The sequence below is a fragment of the Gadus chalcogrammus genome, chromosome 12, assembly GCF_026213295.1.
Source record: "Gadus chalcogrammus isolate NIFS_2021 chromosome 12, NIFS_Gcha_1.0, whole genome shotgun sequence".
Taxonomy (NCBI): Eukaryota; Metazoa; Chordata; class Actinopteri; order Gadiformes; family Gadidae; genus Gadus; species Gadus chalcogrammus.
In genome coordinates, this window is record NC_079423.1 from 24,638,158 (window position 1) to 24,659,579 (window position 21,422).

At 43.1% G+C, this 21,422-nt stretch overlaps 3 protein-coding genes across 9 annotated transcripts; 2 read left to right on the plus strand and 1 right to left on the minus strand.

Annotated features, from left to right (window-relative positions):
- The first annotated feature begins 1,177 nt into the window (after positions 1 to 1,177).
- On the plus strand, positions 1,178 to 7,638 carry akr1a1b (aldo-keto reductase family 1, member A1b (aldehyde reductase)). 4 transcript variants are annotated; one of them, XM_056603516.1, is made up of 9 exons: positions 1,178 to 1,332; positions 2,374 to 2,469; positions 2,553 to 2,672; positions 3,972 to 4,141; positions 4,460 to 4,655; positions 5,560 to 5,759; positions 5,947 to 6,019; positions 6,138 to 6,224; positions 7,016 to 7,638. In XM_056603516.1, the coding sequence occupies exons 1-9, from the start codon at positions 1,237 to 1,239 to the stop codon at positions 7,079 to 7,081; spliced, it is 1,104 nt and encodes a 367-aa protein (XP_056459491.1). In that variant the 5' UTR covers positions 1,178 to 1,236; the 3' UTR covers positions 7,082 to 7,638. The 4 variants fall into 4 exon arrangements, with proteins under 4 accessions (XP_056459491.1, XP_056459492.1, XP_056459494.1 ...); XM_056603517.1 differs by having other exon boundaries at positions 1,181 to 1,332; positions 3,990 to 4,141; XM_056603519.1 differs by having other exon boundaries at positions 1,244 to 1,337.
- Positions 7,068 to 15,433, minus strand: c12h19orf44 (chromosome 12 C19orf44 homolog). 4 transcript variants are annotated; one of them, XM_056603514.1, is made up of 10 exons: positions 13,792 to 15,433; positions 13,548 to 13,703; positions 13,294 to 13,430; positions 12,388 to 12,943; positions 11,633 to 11,849; positions 11,129 to 11,193; positions 10,513 to 11,005; positions 10,054 to 10,143; positions 8,994 to 9,160; positions 7,068 to 8,431 (listed from the first exon to the last, which is right to left on the minus strand). In XM_056603514.1, exons 1-10 carry the CDS (start codon positions 13,921 to 13,923, stop codon positions 8,342 to 8,344), a joined length of 2,103 nt encoding a protein of 700 aa, XP_056459489.1. In that variant the 5' UTR covers positions 13,924 to 15,433; the 3' UTR covers positions 7,068 to 8,341. The 4 variants fall into 4 exon arrangements, with proteins under 4 accessions (XP_056459489.1, XP_056459487.1, XP_056459488.1 ...); XM_056603512.1 differs by having other exon boundaries at positions 11,129 to 11,196; XM_056603513.1 differs by having other exon boundaries at positions 10,513 to 11,008; positions 13,792 to 15,432.
- Positions 15,033 to 21,360, plus strand: calr3a (calreticulin 3a). The gene is made up of 9 exons (XM_056603515.1): positions 15,033 to 15,249; positions 15,737 to 15,838; positions 16,055 to 16,258; positions 16,444 to 16,538; positions 17,180 to 17,389; positions 17,892 to 18,005; positions 18,788 to 18,931; positions 19,096 to 19,188; positions 20,158 to 21,360. Exons 1-9 carry the CDS (start codon positions 15,156 to 15,158, stop codon positions 20,377 to 20,379), a joined length of 1,278 nt encoding a protein of 425 aa, XP_056459490.1. The 5' UTR covers positions 15,033 to 15,155; the 3' UTR covers positions 20,380 to 21,360.
- Positions 21,361 to 21,422: the final 62 nt, after the last annotated feature.

A 21,422-nucleotide genomic window follows, 5' to 3' on the forward strand; every position in this document is an offset into this window, starting at 1 on the left:
TAGCTACGATTTTGTGGACCAGCGGACGAGCAGCTCCGGCGGGGGTAGCCCTTTGGCGGCAGTCCGGCCTCCGTTGAAGCCTTCCGGCCGCCGCCAGCGGCAGTCCGGAAGCTCCGGCGGTTGTACTTCGGGAGCAGAACTGCTGCCGAGGCTTGCAGCTCTGGCGCGGGGAGCTCGGCGGCAGTCCGGCAGCTCAGCTCCCGGAGTACAATCCCTTCGTCCTCCATGTCGCGGTTCATGGACTTCAGAGAGTCAAAGCCAAAGTTCCTTTCCCCCAATTCTTCTCAACAATGGCCGAGATATCCCCCACTACGAGTCTTTACTTGTTTTGGAAGTACCGGAGACGTCAGTCTCAGTCTTTATGATTCATAATATCATCCGAGGCGCACATAGCTTTCGGCCGTGATATTAAATGTATGTATTAATATTATTATTATTTTATTATACATATATAGAACTCCAGGAGTCCGCAAACGGCAACAATCCCTTCTCCTCCATGCTGTGGTTCAATCTGATAGCTCATTGGTCAATGGGCAGCAGCTCATTTGCATTAAACCTAGATACACCAGAAACAGCGCATTCTGAAGGGACTGAAACAGAGGGGTAGACGAGATTTTCTTTCCTAAAAGCTATTTCCAGCAAACAACTTCTAAAACATGTTTTCGGGAGCTCAAATACTATGTTTACTAGTTGGGAAAACACCATAATATGTCTCCTTTAACTACAGGATTTAAAAAATAAAGTTTGTCAATATGTTTGAACTTCTTTGCAATTCCATGGAGGCCATGAAACTGACTGTGGTGTTGTTACACATACTAACCACTAGAGTTCAGTAATGGTCCGTATTGCTGTGACTGATTCGAGAAAAAGAGTTAGTATTCGCTTTCGTATAAACTACATAAAAAGATCGAAGCTGCCTCTCGTTAAATGACATTGGTGAACTTTTTTTAATCACTTTGCCGTTAATGCAGTACAAGGCATATTTGTTTGATATCATGATGAAGTACCTGGGACGGAGAGGGTCGAGGGATACAGACTCTAAATTCATAGATTGCTTTCATTCGCTATCGGTTTCGGTGTAAAATGTAAGAGCATATATATATATATATATATTTTAATGAAATTAAAAATGAAACAAACTCGAAGCGGAACATTAATCCCGTGTCAACGCTGTTTTCAAACCGGATGAAGCACCCGGAAAGGGAAACGTCAGCTAAATGAAATGAAGTTGTGTTTATGAACATCTGGGGGGATAAACCGCTGCATACGTTTTGTGAGCCGCAGGATCGTGAGGCATCAACCTTTGAATGTGCATATTTCTTTAAAAAAGCTAAACAGTAAGTGTTTCATTTTTATATTTTACTTCAGCAGGAAAGTTGACCGATCGTGCACAGATTTGCCTTGGTTCGCAGGCAACCGACGACCATGCAGGCTATTAGACTCAGCATGTCAAGTGTGTTTTATCGTTTATGTATGGATCGCAGAAGGCATGTAAGTTCATTCATTCATCGACTTCATAACATTAACCTGCGGCGTGGACGCGTAAATATAAACTACATTTGTAATCGTTATCAAAGAGTTATGTTCATTTATTCACTGAGGTTATATATGACAGGAGTATGATTGGTTTAATGTATTTTTATTTGATCTCTCACATAATGTCTATGCTACTTTTGTATAACCGATATATAACCAAATTTGCTAAATAGATAAAGCATAGTTCGCCTTTAGTGAGGTAAGGGTTAGGATATTCTGCTGTCATGTGATGACTCTGCTGACGGAGACAGATTTCACAATACATTCCCCATGGTTTTATTTGTATTTAAAACCTTGTTAAAGTAAACCAAATAAGAATTATTTTGCAATGCTTTCCATCCACCAAAAAAAAGGTTATCTCCTTCTATAGTTTTTATGAAAATCCAACATTTCCCAAGAGCATTTGATTGTGAAACATATGCCAATATATTATATAATAATTAACCTATGACTCAGATGCACTTGACTATATAAACGACTTAATATCCGGTATTCCCAAGGATACTTCACAGTATTTAGGTGTTTTAAAAATATGTTACATGACTTGGCTCAGGAGGTGGAGCAGTTGTCTTGTAACCGAAAGGCTGCTAGTTCGATCCCCACCTCCTCCTGTGTTGATGTGAGCAAGGCACTTAACCCTAACTGCTCCTGACGAGCTTGCTGTCACCTTGCATGGTTGACTCTGCCTACACTCTCTGGTGTGTCAATGTGTGTATTAACCGATGTAAGTCACTTTGGAAAAAAGCGTCTGCTAAATGCCCTAATTGTAATCCTGACAAGTGTCTGTAAGGTTGGACGAAGGGAAATTAAGAAGTGGTACACCCATTGTCATTATAGGTATTCCAAAGAAACATGAATGACTTTGCAGTTCTCAACACGGGCCGGAAGATGCCTCTCCTAGGACTGGGAACATGGAAAAGTGAAACAGGAAAGGTATGTTTATGCACAGTAGTAAAGCAAACAATGTATACAATGAAACTGTCTTGAATGGCTATTCATTCTGTCCATTCGTCTAGGTAAAGCAAGCAGTCATTTGGGCCTTGCAGGCGGGCTATCGCCACATTGACTGCGCTGTCATCTATGGCAATGAGGTGGAGATCGGAGAAGCTCTGCAGGAGACGCTAGGCTCTGGCAAGGTGAACACTTAACCCAGTCATCTAAACCTAGACCTTTTAGTTTATAAAGGGGACATATTATGAAAACAACACTTTTGCTGGGTGTTGTTTTTGGGTCTCTGGTGCTCCCACACAAATAAAACGTTGAAAAAAGTCTGAACATGATTTTTCGAGTGAGATATGTATTTCTGAAAGTCCCCCACCTACAGTTACCAAATGAGCGAGTCAGTTTCGGCGCCCCCTCCTACGTAGGAAGGGGGCACACTTGAATATTACCTCCCACTTCCCTACTCCCCTCCAATCAGAGCATAGCTAAGATTTTGTGGACCAGCTGACGAGCAGCTCTGGTGGGGGGAACTCGGAGGCAGCCCTGCAGCTAAGCTCTGGGAGTACAATCCCTGCCGCCGAAGCTTCGGCAGCAGTCCGGAGGAGGAGATATGGAGGAGAAAAGGATTGTACTCTCGGAGCTGAGCTGCCGGACTGCCGCCGAGCTACTCCCGCCGGACTGCCGCCGAAGCTTCGTCTGGCCGCCGTCAAAGACGTCTGAAGCTTCGGCGGCAGCTCCGGCGGTATACTCCGGGAGCTGAACTGCGGCCGAAGCTTTCTGGCTGCTCCGGCGGGTTTACTCCGGGAGTTGAACTGCTGCCGAAGCTGGCAGGTCCGGCGGGGGTAGGTCTCGGCGGCAGTCCGGCAGCTCCGGCGCGGGTAGTTCGGCAGCAAGTCCGGCAGCTCAGCTCCCGGAGTACAATCCCCTTCTCCTCCATGTCGGGGTTCATGGACTTCAGAGAGTCAAGGCCAAAGTTCCCCCAATTCCTCTCAACAATGGCCAAGATATCCCCCACTACGGGTCTTTACTTGTTGTGGAGGTGCCAGAGACATCAGACACAGTCTTTATGATTCATAATATCATCCGGGGCGCACATAGCTTTTGGCAGTGATATTAGATATAATATTATATAAATACCCATACATAATATTATGATTATATTATACAATATAGATATAGAGCTCTAGGAGTTCGCAAATGGCAACAATCCCTTCTCCTCCATGCTGTGGTTCAGTCTGTCAATTAATTGGTCAATGGGCAGCAGCTCATTTGCATTAAAGCTACAGACACCAGAAACAGAACATTCTGAAAGGACTGAAACATAGGGGAATAGTGGTAGGCAAAATATTTTTTCCTAAAAGCTATTTCCAGCAAACAGCTTAAAAAACATGTTTTCTAGAACTGAAATACTATGTTTACTTGTTGGGAAAACACTATAATATGTCTCCTTTAAAGAAAAAAAATACTATTTTCGGTTTTGACTTTGATATAAGACCATTTGCATGCGGCAGGCCCTGAGACGAGAGGACGTGTTTGTGACATCCAAGCTGTGGAACACTCGACACCACCCAGAGGATGTGGAGCCCTCACTGCTGAAGACTCTCAAGGACCTGAAGCTGGAGTACCTGGACCTCTACCTCATCCACTGGCCCTACGGCTTCCAGTAAGCACCCATCTCTGTGTATGTCAGCTAATGCAGTGGACAAATACTGCCAACCAAATTGAAGTGAAACATCCATTGATAAGGGACTGGCCTGGATTCCCGACACCCTAGACACAGCTCGACTCTGCTGTTTTAAGGGTCCCATAAAACGGACCCTGCATACTTATCCAATCTTTAGTAAAGTAAAACAGGAAACTGTACTGTTTATCATCCTTGAACTGCACACGAATGCAGCTGTATGACATGTACTTCATGATGAGGATGCTCAGTGCTATTGTTTTGCATGGATCCCTAGCTTCTTTCTATCTGTTCTCCAAGACGGGGAGACGCTCCGTTCCCTAGAAGCGAGGATGGCACCCTGCTGTACGACAACATTGACTATAAGCTGACCTGGGCTGCCATGGAGAAACTGGTGGAGAAGGGTCTGGTCCGCGCCATCGGCTTGTCCAACTTCAACAGCCGCCAGATAGATGACGTCCTTTCCATCGCCAACATCAAACCCACAGTCCTTCAGGTGTGTGGATGTGGGTGGCTGTGTGTGCGGGGGGGAGAGGTTAAAGGGTAATTCCGGTGTAAAATGGATTTGGACGCCATTTTGTTGTTAAGACTCGATAAGTAGATTGACGAACACAGAGATTGTGACATCCGTCAGCAACACGCAAACTCTGTGTTCGCCAATCTACTTATCGAGTCTTTAAAACAAAATGGCGTCGACGGGTGATCTACTGATGGTATTGTGTGTATAAAATGTCCTTTTTAATAAGAAATCTGTACACTTACAAAGTTCTCAATGCCTCGTTTTATATTTTAAGACCCTTATTATACTGCCAAAGAAGTGTCGGCCTACTTTTAGCCTTCTAAGTGGTTTAAAATAGCGATTTAGTTTTTACCATAACCAGTGCCCCCATCGTTCCAAGGTTGTAGTGTTTTGATAGAATCTGATTAAAACAGCCAACTGAAGAAAGCGTCTATATGCGATTTTTGTGCTCCAAAACGAACCTTTCAACTCGTTACAACTCGTTCATCATACAAAACATAACCCAAATCCATTTTACACCGGAATTGCACTTTAAGTCAATTGCACTATTTTAACAGAGCTACCACAGCATGGCTTAGATAAGGTGAGTAAGTAGTATTAATTACCGGCTTGTTTCATTCAGCGTTGTTTTTGTTTTTGCCTAAATTCAATTGATTTATAACTTTATTACATGTTTAAAGCTTGGTTTACACCTTGTGTCACTTTTGACTTTTGTAATATATTAAAGTTGTGCAAGAAGTTTTTGAGCTCCTCCCAGTTTTTCCCAGTTGTAGTTCAGTCCAATGCGAGTTCATTTTATTTTTTAGAGCTGTTCATTTGATTACTAATGCCATTCTGAAGTTTGTTGAGTTGTCTGCCTACTTTTACTTGTGTATGACAGGTGGAGAGCCACCCGTACCTGAACCAGGTGGAGCTTCTGGCCCACTGTCGGGAGCGAGGACTGGTGCTGACGGCCTACAGCCCCCTGGGCTCCCCGGACCGGGCGTGGAAACACCCGGACGAACCCGTGCTGCTAGAAGAGCCGAACATAGCTGCTCTGGCCCAGAAGTACAGCAAATCCCATGCTCAGATCATCCTGAGGTGGGTTGTCTGTCTGTCTGTCTGTCTGTCTGTCTGTCTGTCTGTCTGTCTGTCTGTCTGTCTGTCTGTCTGTCTGTCTGTCTGTCTGTCTGTGTCTGTGTCTGTGTCTGTGTCTCTGTCTCTGTCTCTGTCTCTCTCTCTCTGTCTCTCTCCCCATTAAACTAGTGATTTTGTTTTTATCTATAAGGTGGCAAACACAAAGAGGAGTGGTGACGATCCCCAAGAGTGTGACAGAGTCTCGCATCAAAGAAAACATCGAGGTAATGCCGACCTATCATTGGAGATGAGCGCATTCACGCAGGAAATCATCATGACCATTGTCCCAGTGGCAAACTATAAAAATGTAGTAAATCGAAATGTTTTTTCTATGTGGATCAGATATTTGACTTCAGCCTCGAAGTAGAAGAGATGAAGAGCATAACCGACCTGCACCGGGACTGGCGATACATTGTACCAACTATCACAGTAAGCAACATGGGCTCATAGACGCTGATTGTTTATTTGCGTCATTTGCCTTATTTTAACTGTAATGTGTTTATGAATTTACAGCACAATCTGTTTGCAGGCGATTTAGGTTTTATTTGGACAAACAATGCATCTATCTAGAACAGGCTGATGGACACAAACAAGGCGCAAACTATCTGAACCAATGGTGTAAAATAATTGAAAAGGATGATGTTTAGGCATGCCAATATATCTTCTTCATGGACATGTCTGCAGTATTCCACAAATATACTTTCAATACTCTATAGATGTGACCTAGGGAATCCAGAGTTTGGGCAAATGGTCAGATTTAGGGTTGAGGTTCACGAATAAAACGGTTCGTTTTTGAGCTTTCAATTTGTTTAGTTACGAATAAGGCCAGCAAGCCAGAACAATCCAACGTTTGCGGGTGTTGCGCCTCGTGCCCACTACCTCCGTCCGTTGACTGATCCCTATTGACTTTGAATGGGGAGGGACGCGCAATGCATTGTGGATCCGTGCGCTGAAGGCTCCGTCAAAAAGTTGAAAAATGTTCAACTTTTTCGGCAGCAACGGATCCGTCATCCAATAAGAACACGTATGCAAATTAAAGCACTGTGACACTACTCGGGCTCTGACGACCCTGGAAACCTCCCCCATCCATCAGCCACGCCTTCCCAGTCCTTTGACCGACGGTGCAGTGGGCACGAGGCGTCAGAATTGTAACAATTAGTTAAGTAGCTTTTCTTTAATAGTGTGTGTGTGTGTGACTATTGTGTTTTGTCGTCTTCTAGGTGGATGGGAAGAGTGTGCCCCGGGATGCAAAGCACCCCCACTACCCTTTCAACGATCCCTACTGAACACACTCATCACCCCGCCAACCGCTTCTGTGCCTTGGAAACCAGACCATGGAACTGCAATCCCATCATGCAACACTTTCTATCTAATCAATTAGCTGTGCCGCCACCACCACTACAAGTTAACCACATTTGGGATTTAACTAGGCATTTTTTAAAAGCTGTCTTATCTGAGTAGTGTCTTATGCATTGCACTTATAATCACTTGAAAGTACTCAGTAAAGTGTATATGTCTTATGAGTGTCGACATGTTATTTTGTAATAAAGTTTTTTGTTACCTCCCTCAGGAATGTCTTGTTATTGGACATGTTGCACAGTAATAAGGTCTAAATAAGGCGATGTGATGTTTAGGTGTAATCAACTCCTTGAATGGAATGAATATTATTCTACATAGCAGATAGATATGTAGAAATTGAACAAGAAATTCAATGAAACTTCAACACAGTATATTGTAAACATTAGATGGCACAATATCAGAATTTTATTTTAATAGCAGCATTCCTGGTGAAAAACATTGTACATCCATTTCAACATAAGTTACATGATTTCAATAATCACTCTCAAACAATGTAATTTGATTTATATACACTTTATGTCACGTTAATTTTAGCGCTTGATGTAAAAAAATCTCCTGGTGATATGCAATGCATCCCAGGTGCTACATTATATAAATAACTTGATAATCAGACCTAAAAATGTCCAGTCTCATTAGAATACTTATTACTCTCAAAAAAAGGCTTTATATCACCCAACTAATAACCATCACATGATTTGATAGAATTGTATCATACTTTCATTCTTGTTTTGTGTGCGTATGTCAAAACAGGAGCAGTACATCGCATAATCACATTGAATGTGGAAGTTTAATTACGCAATTAATTCAATATAAATAAAAATGATAATGAGCACCGTGTGAGGCAGGACATTGGGTTTAATGATCATGAAAAATAATTTATAATATGGCTGAAGATTTTAATAAATTATTTATTTTTTAAAGTCTCACATCGCCCCCTAGTAGACGTCAGTGGTAGCAGCAAACTTTTTCATTGATGGAGCGTGGGTGAAATGTTGGTGAGATACTGAGATAGTATCAATAATGATAATGAACGCCGTGTGACGCATGACATTTGGTAAAAATAATCTTTTGATATGGCTGAAGATTTTAATACATTATTATTCTTTTAAGGATGTTCTCGCCATCCCCTATCGGACATCAGCTAGCAGTTAACGTTTTCTATTGATGATGTGTTGGGATGATTTTGGTCAGATATAGTGATAGTCTCTCATCTCCTGCAGTACCTCCTCCAATGCTTGCTCCACAGTCAATTTGGGTGGCCTGTGCTTGCGGATGAACTATATTTGGAGAAAGAATGGTTGTTGTTAAAATATTCTGTTCTCTGCTTTTTTCACTGGTTGTTTGATGCAAAACCATCACACCTTTTTTTCAAAGGCTCTTTGTCATGGACATGGACATGCACAACAATGTTTATCAATTGAAAAAAGTATTGGTGGGTATATTTTCCTAGCTTCTGAGAAGGCACAGTGCCTTCTCAGAAACTCATTAAGAGGCAGAAGCATTAGTGTCACATCAGCCCTATTGTCTGTGGGATTTAAAAAAATCCTGTCAAACAAGTCACACCCATAATCCTCAATCATTACTGCGTTTGTTCAATCAACCACCAGCAACATCATTCCTCTAAGCCTTGAGAGCTGAGAATACACAAAGACCTATGAACATGTGAATTACATGTGAAAAGTTGGGTATTTGAAATATTACATAACATTTAATTTATTTTATTTGCAGAGTTCCTTGTGTGCTTAGTTCAGTTAGCTGAAATTGACGATTTATTTGACGTTGCAGCTTTTCAGCCAAATGTATTTAAATGAGTAAATGAACAATATGAGCTGGGCATACTTGTTTGGTGTCTTCCAGAGTTGTGTAGGTGTAATCTGCCGGACCCAGGCCCTGCACCACACTGTTGTGGAGATGTCTGCTGGCTTGGGCAAACTGTCGGGTCATGGCTAGCTGCTGCCTTAGCATGTTGTTGAGGGCAAACACTGCCGGGCTGTAGGAGGTTAAAGCTGGAGGACACACACACACACACACACACACACACACACACACACACACACACACACACACACACACACACACACACACACACACACACACACACACACACACACACACACACACACACACACACACACACACACACACACACCTTTTAACCACGCTTTTAGGAATGACTTGAATATAACCAGTTAAACCTGTCAAGTGGCTTACTCTCTGAAACTATTAACTGTAATACTTACCGTAAACCAAGGCAACATTCTGACACCCAAAGACAACATAGAGTATCAAATCATCCATTGTTTTTATGATGACACAAAACGTTTGAACAACTTCTTAATGGCCTTGAGAAAAAAGCTTTAAACTATTCATTACATGTTTCCTGTATGTCAAACCTCACAGGCAAACACCTTTCTAGAGAGACAAGTGTGAAGTCAAAAATCCTATTTCCACATAATATGCAATGATCGTTGTTCTACAGTACCTAGTACTAAGGTACGCTTGGATAACCCACAATGTATTTCAGCATGGGGAGGAAAATCGTATCCTTTGTTAAAGCATTTACATATATAGTACACACCAGCTTTTTTTTCATATCATTATTGCAATCATATATATCACAATATATATCATATATTTATATAAATATCATTTTTCAGGTCAAGTAAAAGGAGGACACAGACTTTCTGTGAACAATGGAATTCAACACATCAACATGCATCAACAGACCTCCCGTCTGCTTTGGGTCAAACTGTGGAACGAAGCCTTTGTTTCTGACAGGTTTTTCTAGGTTCCTTTGTCTACAGCAGCTTGCGTCCTTTTCTGTTTCACCAGGCCTTGAGGAGGAAGCCACTTGTGATTGACAAACATTGGGGGTGGGTTACTGTAGTCCTCAACTCACCCTCAAGGGCCTCTGCACCGACTGTAAGACTGGCCACGGGGGTTGGGTCCACGGAACCCATGCCTACCGCAGGGCCCAGAACAGCCATACCTGGAGGACAGGAAGTCAGAGCAACACAGGATGGTAGAGGGAAAGAAGCAGTAGCTGTATCATGACAGGAACATACTGGACCACTATGATTAACATAACATAACTAACATGATTAACTAACATACAGCATTTACGCATTTAGAAGTACTGCAACAAATAATACTTTTGTTGTACGTTTGACCATAGAGGCATCATGTGTATAGGCGTCTATTTTATTACACTTGCTGTTTAGTTCCTCTAATGTGGTGCTACGTTTCACCTAGCAGGGTGGCAGATGATGGGGTGGTTGTGCAGTGTGATAGGTTAGCCTAGCAGAGTGCTAGGTTGCAATAGTAGGGTCTACTTTAGCATGTAGGGGAGTATGGTTACCTGCGGACCAGTTGTAGGACAGCGGGTCGGGTCGTGTTTGCGTGGCTGCTTCTCTCCCAGGCCGCCTCTGGACGGTGGAGCGTCTGGAGCTGGGCGTCAAGGTGCGAGACGAGGACTGCGCGGAGCAGCCAGAGGTGTAGCTGCTCGCCGCACTCGGACTGCGGTCGGAGAAACTACTGGCGTAGGGGTCGTCGTAGGGGTCGTCACCTCCCTCCCGACGCGAGCCGTCTCCGTCACCCGAGATCTCAGAGAGGTCATCTCCTTTCTGCGTCTTTTTCTTCCTCTTCGCCTCGTCTTCGGGACTTGCCCCAAGGTGCTCTGAGATCTCGCTGGGGCTTTGGTCGTGCTCCGTCCTAATGCTTAGGCTCTCGAAGTCACTGTGGTAGTCTGCCCCAGTTACCTCTTCCTCTCCCGGCTGCTCTTCTTTACCCTCCGGTGGTTGTGTTGTCCACGTACGGTCCTCTGCTTTGTGCTGCTTGGATGGTCGATGGTCCTTCTGGTCGGGAAGGAAGGAGTGAGAGGCGAATTGCGTGAATTAGAGTGGCATTAAACAACATTGTTGTTAGGTTTTGACTTAAAGATGAATAACACCGGTATTTGTATTGATCATCCTTACCTGCTTCGTTTCCACAGTAAAATCAGGTACAAAGTCATCCAAAGACATGATGTTGAACTTGAAATCTACTGGGAGAAGAAGGATCATAGAGTTTGACAAAACCAATGCAAGACCTCATAATATAGGTCTCTCAAAATATACAGTATATTATAATTAATATAATGGATACTAACGCATACAAAACATTAAAAAGGCTTTTACCTGGTTCTCCTACTAGAACGGATGCATACGGTAAAGAAGTTATTGAATTAATTAATAATTAAAAAACAGTTCTTGTATCTTGTGTTGTATCATAAATCATACATTTATCATATATTCTAACTAGCTACTACTACCAACTACGGTACTATAATTATCTTTATGTATGACACCTTACTTATAAAGCTGTTTGCGTGTGATGCTTATGACAAATGTGGCAGACAAATCCTTTGTCTCAACAGATAAGGCACAGCTATGTCAATATTGTGTCGGCATCGCCTGTGTTGACACTTTATTTCCCCTCACCCTCTGAGGAGATGCTGCTGCTCCTGCCACTGTGTGGCCCCTCCTCTTCAGTCGAACCCCCGGGCCCCGGGGGGAAGAGCTCCTCCAGGGAGTGCACCTCCCCACGCCCCCACGATGACGGGGTGGACAGGGAGCGCTGCAGGGGGCTATGTGCAGAAGACAAGGAGGCCCCCCCCAGGGGAGAAAGGGGAGCGGGGTCAGGCTTCTCCCTAGAATCCTGAAGGAAGGAGGACAATGCAAACATTGTTATTGGAAAGGGTTTAGGTGTGTCATTGCCAGACCAATTCCCAAATGTGTATTCTAGTTCATTTTCGATCAACATTGACGGGCCCAGACCAAAATGCCTCCGGAGTCAATTGCATAGACCTACAACCATCAGAATAATAAAACGTCTGACACCTTACTGACAGCCATCTTGATTGTTTATGCAAATACATCAATGGCGCACCCACTGGCCGCTCCTCTGTACATTATCGTGAAATACCCGCCCAATATCAGATAAGCGGTGTGCCAGAGCAAAAAAGATAAAGCATGCCGATTTGTCTGGTTCCAAGGCTAGTTCAAATATGATCAAGACTATATAAGTCAGAGTGTGCTTTTAATCCATTCCTGATGGAAACAGTATTAGACATCACCTTAATTTTGTAGTTGCTACGATATCAATAGTACGCCTTGATTGTTCAACCTCAATTTGTTAGATTCTGGTCACAAAAGTTTGACCAGCAGAATTCATGTAAACTTCTCCATCTAACTACCTTTGCCACCGTCTTCATTGGTAATCTCCTATGTCTGTCCTCCATCGAGTCTAGCGAGTCCCCCAACAGTTTCCTCATACTCTCCTCATCACTGTCCAGGCTAACTCTGCGGCCATCTCCTGCCGCCGGCTCAGCCTTCACCACGCTGGGCTTCACAGCACTAACACTTCTGTACTTGCCAACCGACAAGCCGGCGTCAGCAGCAGCAGGGATTTCAACATTGACTTTAGCCCCTTGGGAATAGTTGAGATTGGTGCCGGCCGTAGCAAGCACTGGCGTCTTCTTTAGGAAGCGTTTCCCGGGACTTCCAGGGTCGTTGCTCGACAACTGGGGCGGCAGGGGGGCAGAGGGGAGCTCCGGCGGCGAGTGTCCATGGGGGGGAGAGGGGCCTGGGTTGGGGGCTGTTGGAGGTACGGTGTGATTGGGGTTCCCCTCCATGGCACGCCCCTGGGTTGTGCTCTGCTGGGCTTGCTGGCGGGCCCGGATGCGCTCCTCAATGGTGGCCAACCTGCTCAGGGCGGCACTCTGGGAGCCCTGCTGGGAAGAAGCCACAAACCTAGAAGCAGGAGATAATAAGCACAGACTTGCATCAAGTCCTTTATCGGGGTTAAGGTGTCACCGGTCCAAATGAGTGTAAATCTGATGAGAGCAGGATGGCAAAAATTACAAAAAGGTTCAGGAAAAACTCCCCATGCTCTGCATTAGCTCTGGTTGCAATATATGCTGGACAGGCAGACATACAATGCAGACATAATATAGATACGTTTGAAACAAGATGCCGCTGTTGATGTCCCCTCTATTAAATCAGCATTGTTCAAATATTGTGAAATGATACCATTCAAGTTATAATCGTATGTACCTCTGTGTTATGATCATGTGATTGGATCATGTGTCGTATTACGTTACCCGCGTTCTGGGGGATGCTGAGTTTGATTTTTTCTAAATTGAGGGGACTGGGTGCTAGCCATGGCCTTTGGTATAGCTTTCTTCAGAAACCTTTGCCCTCCTCCTCCTTCACCCAGTGAGGTTGAAGCTCTGAAATCCTAGAAATTTTAAACATACAGATGCACAGTTATTTCCTAAGTTTAATTTCCTTAGTTTATAACCAAATGGATAAAATCACGGAACAACAATGGCAGTTTGATCGTTTTATTCAGTACCTGAGGTGAAAGCACTTCTCTGCCCTGCTTATTTGTATTGGTTTTCTCCCCATGCTCTGTGACTGAGCTGACAGAGGACAGGTCACTCAGGTCCACTGATAAGATGTGTGTATTCGAGGGAAAGCGGCTCTTTTGGACTGACCCTCCTCCAGGACCCTGGGAAAAATAAATCCCCCGTAAACACAGTCTCTGTACAAGTTATCTTCGCAATAAATAACAAAAACAGTAAAAACCAAATGCTCACTGTATGTCCATATGCCTGAGCTTCAGGTCCATGAGGGTTCGTTAGCTCGGTGGCGTTTGCATCGTTTCTCTTCGCAGAGAGCAGCGCCTGGGCTCGGACCAACGCTGAATTTCGACCGTCACGGTTCCACATTATTGTAACGAGCAAAATCACTTTATGTACATATATCAATGAGCATACTTATTAGCAAATATTGGCTCTAATGCTAGTAAGAAATACTGGGGTCTCGAATCATCCGGTGAAATAGCAAAAAACATTTTAGTGTTGGCAATGTGAAATGGGATTTGAACGCAAATCGTAAATAAAAATGGAGCCAAACAATGGATCAAAACATTAGTGACTATAAAAGAATACTGATGTTATTATTAGACGTCCATAGTTTCCATGGCGAGAAAATGTGTGCTGTTGTTTACAAATGACCATCATTACGACGCGTCTACGGAAAGCGGGGAGGACATACAGTTTTCGCGGACCTCGTCGTATGCGATATACGTATACCCGTTAAAAGGGAGTTTCAATCAATAACAATAAGAACAAACAATAACTTAAACAACAATAGTAACAACAACAACAGCCAAACTATAATCAAGGCAACAGCAATCGGCAAGCTTATAAGTGACGAACAAAGAGTGTGATGCAAAAAAATGTGCACATCGGTCACTGCATGGTACTTTGTTTTCTTGCAAATGCTATTTGAAAGGTTTTCTCAGCCTACGTGATAAGGTATTGTGAAGGCAATTGTCTTCTTACTTTGACTCATACCCACTTAGTTCACTGTGCAAATGACCTATCATAATATACTTAATGCAAATTGATGTTGTGGGAAAGAATCTGTATGTTTGTATGTCATAAAATGCATGGCTATCTAGAACGCTTATTCAAGTTCCTGCCTCTGATTATGAGTTTTGATTTGAATAACGGGATGGTTTTTGTTGTGTCCCTTTCTACATTGTATGTTGTAAAAATAAATATATTTCAACGCTAGTTTGGGTTTAAAAGCTTATTGTTTTCATGAGGTGACATGAGGTACATCGTAAATAATGATATACATCAAAAACAGCAGCGTCTGTATAAACTTGTGAAGTTGTGGCTGGTAGGCCTACGGGGTATGGGAGCTACGACGGGAACAGGAGGGGGGTGAAGTCCTGCGATTTTCCGAGAGGCCCTCGATGTAATCCGAGTACTTCCGAAAAATAACTCGTGGTCTCATTTCATTGGCGAAGCTCTAGTCCAATCACCTGCGGCCATCTGTGCAGGAATAGATAGTAAAGCCTTTCTTGTGCTGCGTTTCCTTGAAGGTGTATTGCTTTATTAAGACCGGAGCTGCTCGATTTACCTGTCATTCGTTGGAGAAGATTCAAACCATGAAGCTCGCCGTCGCAGCAGTCGTCCTTCTGGCATCGTTAGCCATCACTGTCGAGGCTACTGTGCACTTCAAGGAACAGTTTCTGGACGGAGGTACAGTACCAATTCATTATGTAGTGGGTTGAATGTTTTTAAAGTGCACCCAACTAAAACATTTGAAGATTTTCCTTTTCAATTTGATCGAAGAAACATGATAAACATGTTTGATAAGTTGATCACACCTTACGGAACTAAGCTAACACATTGAAGGGCGTATAGAGTACGTGTAGACCTGTGGTTCGAGAATAGGTCATTAACGTTATTACAAAATATGAGTGAATGCAAACTGTCACAAATGTATTCAACTGTAATGTAACTTATACACTTCCGTGTGGCGTTATTCAAGCAACATTACACAATTCTAACCTGATGTTAACTCATTACCTTCTATGCCTTCACTTTTGGTTTCAGTTACAAGTCAAAGGCTCTGGCAGGAGTTTAGTGTCCTTAGAAGATGTAACCCACTTAACTACTATTACAAGACCATGTCGAAGAACAGTAAACATGTCGTTATTAAATGGGGCGGAATGTTACGTTTCAGATGCCTGGAAGAGCCGGTGGGTTGAGTCCAAGCAAAAGTCGGATTATGGTGTGTGGAAGCTGACTGCTGGCAAGTTTTTTGGCGATGCCGAGGCAGATAAAGGTAATTTGCATATTACATTTACAAGTGTCCTTCTGTTGAGCAGCACACTGACTCCAAGAAAGACAACACCATTGGGTGCAGCAGGGGTGAAACCCTTTTGAATGGTTGATAACCACATGCAAATGAATAAAGATGCAACCAGAAAGTGGTTATTTATACATGTACTATGAATGTCGGTAAGAATAAAACAAAACGCTTTACTACTTTTGTGTTAAGGTGTCCAGACGAGCCAGGACGCTCGTTTCTATGCAGTGTCCAGCCGCTTCGAGCCTTTTAGCAATGAGGGCAAGCCCCTTGTGGTCCAGTTCACGGTGAAGCATGAGCAAAAGATAGACTGTGGAGGTGGCTACGTCAAGATTTTCCCCGCTGACCTAGACCAGACCAACATGCATGGAGACTCTCAGTATTACATCATGTTCGGTGAGTGTGGGTGTGCGGGTACGCTTTTGACACTCTCTGCATATTTGTGTGCTTTGAGTCAGGTTCCTGTTTGAGAAAGAAGGGACTTTGAAACATTGATCTTTTTTGTGCATGTTTTCTTTTCCTTTTACACTCACAATTTATTTGAATCATTTTAACTGGTTTGTGTGTTGCTCTTCTTGCAGGACCTGACATCTGTGGGTACAGCACAAAGAAGGTGCATGTGATCTTCAACTACAAAGGAAAGAACCACCTCATTAAGAAGGACATCAAATGCAAGGTATCTATTTTTATGTGTTGTTTATTTTGTTAAAGGGGATGCCTCATGAAACTATCAATTTCTTCAAGAAACATTTCGAAAGTCGGTCTCCAAAAACATCAATACCATGCATAGAATAGAATATTCTCATCCATTATTGATTTATTACACATTATTGAACTTGAGACAACAAATGGAACCCTCTCTTCACACCTTTTCACCCATTTATTAAAGTGATAGTCGACAGAATGTACTATTTTGGTCCATCAAATCTCAAGTAGAATCACTCCATATATTTCCTCCTATTCAAGCAGCTTGAATGGGTGGAGTCTATTTACCCTCTTGGCTACATACCCAAGCGGGTGACCAACTACCGTCAACTCAAAAGGCTGTGACAGTTTGAGGAAGTAGCAACTGCACAAAACTGCAAGGAGGGGGGCGGGGATTCAGACCACGCCCATTATAGTCTTTCCAAGAAAGAGTGTGTAGGCTAACGTTGAGATGTCTATTGACACACTTTTCTACATTTTTCTTGACAATATAAATGGAAGGTGTGCAGTGGATTCATCCCTCTGTGATATTCAGATTCTTATTTTGGGTTTTTACTTCAATCCCACTAAATATCTTGTTTTCTCGACTCCTCTCTCTCTCCATCCATCCAGGATGACGAGCTCACTCACCTGTACACGTTGATCCTGAACCCGGACCAGACGTACGAAGTGAAGATCGACAACGAGAAGGTGGAGTCCGGCAGCATGGAGGAGGACTGGGACATGCTGCCCGCCAAGAAGATCAAGGACCCAGAGGCCAAGAAACCAGAGAACTGGGATGACCGTGAGAAGATGGACGACCCCACCGACGCCAAGCCCGAGGTAGGAAGACACGCGGCACTCACTCAAGGGTTTTATGGGAGTACAGGAAATAGTAGTATAATAATAATAGTAGTAAAATTAGGCCTAAAAAGAGATCAACATTTTAAAACGACAATAAACTCCCAAAAACTTTACTGAAGTATATACAGAATATAAGTCGTAATATTATACAGTACAGACAACAGATTTATTTTTATTGAAAATACATGCTTTTACTATGAATCCTACATTATTGTACATAAGTATCCAAAGTGTCTAATTGATGTAAGTTTCAAGTAGGCCAAAGGGCTGCATTATATAATTTTAGTGTCTAATATCTATTATTAAATGTTATATGAAATCAGTCACGCTAGTCATAAGTAGAATGTTATAGTTCACCAATTCTTGGGGTTGACCGAGCCTCTTTAAACAAATTCAGGAGAAAAACAGAATAACCTATGCCAGAAGGATGAGGCCATAATGTGATTGGTGCATCAGGGTTCACTGTGTCAATATGTTGCAGGACTGGGAGAAGCCTGAGACTATCCCCGACCCTGATGCGACCAAGCCCAGCGACTGGGACGAGGATATGGATGGAGAGTGGGAGCCGGCCATGATCGCCAACCCAGAGTACCAGGTACACCCGTCTGCCCCAGTTGTATGGGAAGTGACTTAATCAACTTGTGACGGTTGCCACGTAAAGATTTATTTTTCGAATAAAAAAGTAAACTGAGGCTGCTCTACAACTGTAGTCCATCAAATATGAATTATTAGTTGGAGTAAGGTAGGGAGCAAGGTGTTTCAAAATAAAATGCTCCCCAGATCCTGCTATATTTTTAGAATAAGTAAGCCGATTTCCTCTGGGGTGGAAAAGGGAGGACCTTGACTTTCCACCTCCTGTCAAAATAAATCTTAGGGCAATCAGGGATAGTGTTTCAGAGTCTAAGGTGTAGCTAAGCAATACTGTAGATGATAACAAAAGTCCCCCCTCCCCCACACCCACACTCATCTTTTATTTTCCAAATGATGGTCGTCAGCGGTTACCATGCTTGCACCTGCCTCCTGTTTCCTGTCCAGTTGCTTAGTTACTGGCATAAGGAAGTTTGTTGGAGGGTGTCAATTTGTGCAAGTTATGCTGTCATCGTAGACATGGGTCCACATTTGCAGGGGCTTGATATGCTGTTCGCTGCAACCCGCTGTGTTTCACTTTCCCCCTTGATTCATGTTCTTGTTTTTAAGAGGTGCTTCATCATTCTGCTTAGCACTATAAAAAAAGCAATGCAGAGATTTCTCAAATACATTCCCAGCAGGTGTAATTGAAAGAATGGGTTAGTTGAAACACACAGAAAAAAGAATTGTGGGGCTATAGAGCTGCAGCCCACTTCCAGTATTAACTGTAGTGTTCCTCTTTTCCCCAAGGGCGAGTGGCAACCCAAGCAGATCGACAACCCCGACTTCAAGGGATCCTGGGTTCACCCAGAGATCGACAACCCAGAGTACTCTGCTGACGACACCATGTACAAGTTTGACAGCATTTCCGTTTTGGGCCTTGACTTGTGGCAGGTAAAGATGCTCCTGAAACCATCCGGATCTGTGTGGAATAGCAATTGTTATTCGATCACAATCCCAATTTATCAAGTTATTAATAAGTGTTGTCTACCAATGGTAATTTGTTTCCAAGGCAAGTCATGTACCTTAAAAATATTATTGTATTCATTTTTGAATAGGTAAAATCTGGCACCATCTTCGACAACTTCCTGATTGCCGATGACGTCAAAGAAGCCGAGGAGTTTGGGGAAGAAACCTGGGGCAAAACTAAGGTAGCCCAGTTTGATAATACTGATGCTAAGTGGCTTTTACAGATTAAGCTCCCTCATTTAATTTGCATTCGGATCCAGGGATGCAGCAAGCCACTAGACCACAGAGCTGTCCGTTCTCCCCCCTCGACACAGCCAATCTCTCTAGAAACCGCTCAAGGGCCAACCAATTGGCCTAGCAAACGGGTTAGGGTCTCTTTTGCAATGAGTGTCACAAGAGTGTCGAGAAATCGAGGCCACGTGACACGTTGCATGGAATGCGTGTTTGGTCCTTAAGTGACGGTTAGCAGCGTAATGCTTTCACTTGAGATACACTTAAACCCTCTTTTGACCGCCTCTTTGAAAGCTATTATTTTATTTCCTTGGACATTCATTTGCCCCAACAGCCAATCAATTTGCATGGAGCACTCATATTACCACCGCCATCGAAGAGCTCACTCAAAATGTATTCTACACATGCCACAGTTTTTGCATAAAACTGGCTGTGACATTTCCTACCATTGAATGAAGTGCCGATTAGAATACTGATGTACATAGTACAGCAGGGTTGGTTATGTAGTGACTTGCTGTGGCCAAATAGGCTGCATGGCTATAAAGATACATTTGAAATATTGTGCATAGGTATTTTGGTTGAAGGTGAACATGATAGACTTTAAGGGCTAAACAATGACTGTTTCACTGGGCCCAGTAGAACTCTTGAAGCTTCATGGATGCCAAGCCCTCAAAGACACCCTTCAAGATTCCACAATAGAGTACAAACACTTTGAAGTCAAGGGGCCAGGAAAGAAGGAAGCATTGGGCCAGAAACATTTTTAACTTGTCATGCAACGCTGCTCCTGTCCCATGAATGGTTTTGACTAGAGAAGACTATGTTCCTGTGTTTAAAAAATGTGGAAGCTCCTCAAAAGGACCACAACACGCGCTGTTGTGAGTTTTCATTTCCTTACAGTGGCTTATTTTCTCCCCCAACAGGAACCAGAGAAGAAGATGAGGGATGATCTGGAGGAGGCGGACAGGAAGTCGAGGGAAGAGGAGGAGAAGAACAAGAAGGATACGGATGGTGCCAATGAGGAAGACGAGAACGAAGATGACGAGGAGGAAGGGGATGAGGAGCAGGGAGACGACGAAGGGGAGGAACCCACAGAAGAGGAGGAGGAGGAAGAGGAGGAAGCCGCGAAGAAGGACGAGTTGTAGAGGTGGACATTTTGTCAACATGGGAGGGACTGCTGGGCATCTCCTCCCAGCAGGGAAACAACAACGCCAACATCAACATCAAAATGGTAGAACCTCATGGACACTGGCAGCAGCCTTAGCCTCACAGTGGTAGCAGTTGAGGAGTTAAATAGTTTTCTTTTTTAATTTGACTTCATTTTTTTCCCTGAGGTTGAAAAAAAAGTTTTTCACAATTCGTTGTCTGCCCTTGAGGATTTTTGTTTATAAAGTTTAAGATAGCTTTACTTGAAGCCATTTAGGTCGGTTTACTGTGTCAGCTCCATGCCCTTTTTCATAATGCTGGTTGATTTAGGTGTTTTCGTAAATGGCCCTATCGACTTAAGTAAACGGGAGTGTGTAAGATGAACGAAACAGATTTTATTAATATTATTTGCATTCAATGAGCCTTTTTAGCCCAATGTATTGACCTTCCTTTGGTCAACTCAAGTCATGACAACCTGACCAACAGATGAAGATATAGTACTAAAGTTAATGGGGAAATGACCTCATCAAAGATTTTCACACGGTCTTTCGCTTGATACTTTGATTTTGTTTACCTTATCATCACCTACTCAACAGAATGCCTTTACGTATTGTACTTTATTTGTTTTAAACCACTGTCAACAGCTGTATGTTATTCCCTTCAAACCTTAATTGAAATTATATCAATCCACTCATCAATCAACTCAGCATTGCTCATAATGTTCATTTTTTGGGGAAATATAGCGTTATTCATACATATAGTCGTAGTTTTCTGTAACTTGACATTGATGTAAAGCACAGACAATTGTAATTGGTGCATTCATAAATTATTTTTTAGGTGTGTGTGTGTGTGTGTGTGTGTGTGTGTGTGTGTGTGTGTGTGTGTGTGTGTGTGTGTGTGTGTGTGTGTGTGTGTGTGTGTGTGTGTGTGTGTGTGTGTGTGTGTGTGTGTGCCGAGGGACTGTAGTGGGCAATCTGTGATTCACGTCTCTTCTTCTATGGATCTTTACGCAAAATGCCAACTGTCTCTTAATTCGGTTTCA